Source organism: Temnothorax curvispinosus, unplaced genomic scaffold (assembly GCF_003070985.1).
Source record: "Temnothorax curvispinosus isolate PA1 unplaced genomic scaffold, ASM307098v1 QBEX01003147.1, whole genome shotgun sequence".
Classification (NCBI taxonomy): domain Eukaryota; kingdom Metazoa; phylum Arthropoda; class Insecta; order Hymenoptera; family Formicidae; genus Temnothorax; species Temnothorax curvispinosus.
This window is the reverse complement of record NW_020212927.1, coordinates 1-4,920: the sequence shown is the minus strand read 5'-3', so window position 1 is coordinate 4,920 and position 4,920 is coordinate 1. Positions and strand designations below refer to the sequence as shown.

The window sequence follows — 4,920 nt, the reverse complement described above, 5'->3', positions numbered from 1 at the left end:
TCCCTCTGCCCTCCTTCGGCTTTAACAAACATTTGCTTTATCGCGTTAGATTTCGCCGAAGCAGCGTCTTTCGTTTCGATTCGTGCTGCGCCGAAAAAGTTTCATCGAGAAGAAAGAGGAGAGCGGCTTGTATTTTCCACACGCGAAACAGCTTCGCTGTCTTTTCGTCGGCACGTTCAATTGACTTCTGATTTGCACGCAAAACGCGAACATTATGCGTTTTATTAGATTGTGTAGAGAATATTTCTAAAAATTATTTGTTTAAGTTAAGATTAATTCTCGAAAATTCTTTTCACGTATTTTTTGTCAGTAGCTTTCGCCTCGTAAATAATTGATGACTATTATAATAAACTCATAAATTAAGATCTATTGATTTATAATCATCCTGTCAACGGTTCCTCAAGTATTGCAACTCGGTAATATTGATTTGTTAATGTTTATTTATAATTTATTTAAAGATTGTGTAACCATCTTCGATTTATGACATCTTTTTTTCATGAGCTTGCATAACGGACTTCTATTTCGAATTTTATTTCTTCGTTCTTGTAACACACTTCGACGAACGATTACCTCATTTACGCTACGCCGGAGATTTTCGGCGGCTGCGTTTCTCGGTTTGTTTGACGAGATGTTAAACAGAATGCGGCCGGTATCCCACGCCCGTTCGCTCGCGTTTAGGGACGATGAATCATCGTCGTAAGCTGCGGGATGTAATTTAGGATGCCGCCGCCATTCGAGTTTTCGCAAGCGGAGCTGGAGTCTGCGAGTCGAGCTTCTCTGGCGAGGATGCGAGGATATATATAATTGAAGTTAGTTATGCAAAAGTATGCAAAATATCGCGCAACGTCCAGTCGGTGAATTTTTCTTTAGAAAATTCATAATTTTCCAGCATCCGGCTGCTCGGTATTAACTTATGTAACCACTTTTTTATTCGTAATTTATCATATGTCGCGCAATTAAACCGACAGGAGTTATGTCGTTATTTAATTATATTTAATTATTTTTTTGTTTAACTTTCAAATAATATTTTTTTATGATTTTAATTGAAAAAAAAAAACGGAAAATGACTGGAATTGATAATTTATTTTAGTTTTTTAATTATCTTTTTCTTTTATTTTCTAGTCTTTCAAAATATTTAACGAGAATGACAAAAATATTTCGCTATCCCTAAATACCTCGACTTATAGTTGCGACGCAAACTCGAGGCTCGCTCGCTCGTCTCATGCCGCAGTTAAATATACACCTTGCAAATATACACCTTGCACGTGTGTAGGTGTATAGTGCCGGTCAGAGAATCAACTTATATTAATCTTATTCCATTCCGGTTCGAGAGAGTCCGGAAGTCGCGTACGGAGACGGGTTCAACGTCACGTTCGGGACTTTTAATCGCAGGGTTTCTGTCCCCTCCTCGGACTTTTTGCTCCCTTCTTCTCGTCGTCGCGTAAAAGGACCAGCAGTGTTCTCCAGTTCCGCCTCTTATCTTTATCCCGGGTTTTTTTTCCGTGCCCGCCTATATTTGCCCTCTCCCCTTTATTCCGCCGCCTTGAAAACGCAACAAACACTACCATTTAGCTGACTCTTTAACGACGGCGCAATTAAGCTCGCTCCCGCGCTCATTCCAGCGCGGCTTCCAGCTGCGTTCCGTCGTCGTCGGGACGGGTTATTACGTCGTATCGCAAGGCCGCGTCTCGCGCGGATTAAACCTCCGCTAAACCCGACGCTTCATTGCAATTTATTTTATAATATAACTCACGAGAAATACCAAATCTTATTAGTACCAATTAATGTCGATAAAAGCACGACGTCTTGTGTATAATTTTCTTTTTCGAGCGTCATTGCCTGCTGTTCGCGTGGAATGTTACTAACTCTTTTATTTTGTTTACTTGTCCGTATATTAGACATCGTTACTGCGGCTTCGATATCAGGCTAAGCGTCGACATCTGCCGAAATCGGGAAAGTATATCGCCCGGGGGGGGGCACGAGTTCTCAGCTCGTTCTCGGAGCCCAGAAATCCGTCACTGTTTTTACGATCGGTCGTATACTAATTTTAGAAACCGATGATTCCCCATCGTTGTGGGCCGCGTTATAAACATGATTATAAACGTGATCTCACGCTATGCGGCGATAATAAAACCGACGACTGCGTTGCAACGCGTCGTTGGATCACGTGTGAATGAGGCTTCCGTATCGTAAGTTCGTTTGCGTCTCGCTTCGCGAGTCGTCTCGGCTCTCCTGAAGATTATAACTCTTATTATTAATGAGGCTCGATGGTGTAACTCAATTCTCAAGTGTCACACTTCGGATAGGAAAGATACGATGGATCTGGGGCACTCTTCGCACATTGCACGTATATAGATACTTTATAATGTACTCCAGGCGAACTTAATTCGCAACAACTCGTTAATCAAACTCATAATCGAATTATACTTCTAAACGGGCATACTAAAACGAGCTTGGTGCTGATTATTCTGTAATCGCGTAAAACTCGCGGTCAAAGATCATCCGGCTGTAACAGATTACAGCCGCCTGACAGCTTCACAACAGAGATCGCAGCCTCGTGCTCGTTCGTAATATAACGAGATCTCGAGGAGCTCGGAATAGTAGCTCGCTGTATCCAGCTTCTTATCTAGGAGGCTGTACTCACGGCGGATGGCGGATAGAAAGTGTCTCATTAATGACTGTCGCTCCCTTCGCCGAGATATATAGTCGTGCTTTTATCGGTACGCCGCATGTCCGCCGTATAGCAGACTCAATAAAGCGACCACTGTCTCTCGCGAATCCGGACTCCATAAATCGGAAGTGGAAAAGCGAAAGTCGAATGTAATTTATCGCGTGTAAAAGTTGTTGTAATCACAACGATCTTTAATTCATGATTAATGTTTCAAAAGTAGTGGTCGACGGTCAACCTTATAAAATTGATATTTTAATAACACAAAGTTAAGGATATATACTTGTTGGCAAATTTACTGCGATTAGCTTTCTACGATGTATCAACCTTTCATGATGTTTCAATCAGATAATGATATATCAGCCTCGTCGGAGCAATAATTAGATTAAGCGGGATACCGAAGGCGAGGGGTTAATATCCCCGATTTCGGTCAAGAGGATGACCAAAAAAAAAAGAGGGCACATCACTCAGCCGCCAACTGTCCGCTATCGAAAGCCGATGATGTTGCGACAGCGTAAAATATGCTTGAGCGCCAATTTCCAATTATCGCGTCACAATAGCGTCGTGTTCACGGAACAAAAACGCTCTCGTTCGGCACCACTAATCTGAACTGTGATGCTATATATGAGCCTCGTGCAGCATGACTTGCTTTTAACGTGGTCGGATAATGCGTCAGTTTAATGAACCAATTATCCTCCATGAGAGCCGCGGTAAAGTACGCGAAAAAAAACGGTCTTTAATTGCGACGAACGAACAAGTCATGAATAAAAAAGGGATCTTTATTTTCTTGTGTCACGCGTGGAATTCGAGAGTTGGGGTGAGAAATGTACGAAATGCGTTACTCCGCAGAGATTTATAGATTTTCATTATGAGTTAAGTTATCATAAAATTGCAACACGTAACATCAGTTCACGAGCTTCCCCACCAAAATGCACATATCAAGGTTATACTCTTATAAAACTGATGTAATCCACCGATATCCAATTATCCCGCGTAACATCGGTGTGGCGCGCGACGTTGTGCAAGACCAGTCGTGTTCGCTGACTGGTTTCGTTCGCCCATCATGTACCAAGCTCTTCCGTTCTTCCGCTCTTCAGCTTCTTCCTAGATTCGCGATCCTGGTCGTGGCGCGGCGAAATTTCCGATCGGCAGTTCGTATTAAGTCAAACTACCCGCGTTATCGCTAAAGCTTCCCTTTACCTCCTCAACCACCGATCAAGTCGACTATCTCGAAGAGTATCTATCTGTTCATTGTTGCAGCAGCAACGGGAGGGCACCAGTGTCCAGCAAGCCGCCCCTGCCACCGCAACCGCCACGCGTCGCCGCTCTGGGCATGTCGACGCGAGCGTCGGCGTCGGCGTCGGCGTCGGCGTCGCGCCGACGCGCCGCCACGGACCTTGGTAACCCGGCGGCGATCGAGATGGCGAAGGCCCGCGCGATGCAGGCCGCCCAGGAGCGCCCGGTCGGCCTACTGGAGACCGACCTCGACGAGGCGGTGATCAGCACGAGCTACAACGGCACGACGTACACCGCTGGCCCGACCGCTGTCTCCGCTGCCGCCGCCGCCACCGCCGCCGCCGCTGCCACCGCCGCCGCCGCCGCCGCCGCTGCCACCGCCGGCGCCGGTGGTAAGAAGACCCGCAGCCTGCTCGACCTCAACCACACCTCGGCGGCGGCGCCGCGGCCGCGGCCCGAGCACGCCCTCCACGTACCCCAGTCGCCCGTCGGCGTTACGCACAGGAGCCCCCGCGACGACGTCGCGTCCGCCGCAACGTCCGCCATCCACCAGCGGCCCCACAAGTCCATGGAGTTCCTCCTCGACAAGGAGAACCTGCATTTCGTTAAGGTGAGTGGTCCCGCTGCTGGCGTAACCTTTATAACGTAGGGTTTATCGTTCGGTATCGTCTGGTATCGTCATGCGACGAACGATGCGACGTGGACCAGCCGAGAAGAACCGCGCGCGAAATCGCGAGAATTCCAGGTCGGTCTCGGTGGTCGTCGACGAGGAGTCGCGTCCTGGTCTCGTTGCGAGATCGATCGCCAGCGAGGCTGGGAAGTTGGATGGAATGCACCTATATTAGACCCCGACAAGCGGAACCCTCTGTTCCGTGATAAATCGAGTCATGCTTGCGTTGCGAAATCGGTCGCGCGTGATATTGGGAAAGGGGACGTTCCACAGCATAGATAGAAGAAGAAGTCGCATTTTCCTAAGTTCCGTCACGTCTTTGCGACAACGTTGCGAAATTACGAAC

General features: G+C 47.2%; 1 protein-coding gene across 1 annotated transcript in view; it reads left to right on the top strand.

Annotated features, from left to right (window-relative positions):
- The window catches only part of LOC112452263, a gene marked incomplete at its 3' end in the record, with an annotated part of 17,196 nt that extends 13,004 nt beyond the window's left edge, over positions 1–4,192 (top strand). Inside the window, exon 5 of the mRNA XM_025012383.1 lies at positions 3,929–4,192. Within this exon, the coding sequence (XP_024868151.1) occupies positions 3,929–4,192 (264 nt within the window). The remainder of the gene's footprint in view (positions 1–3,928) is intronic.
- Between the last annotated feature and the right edge of the window lie 728 nt (positions 4,193–4,920).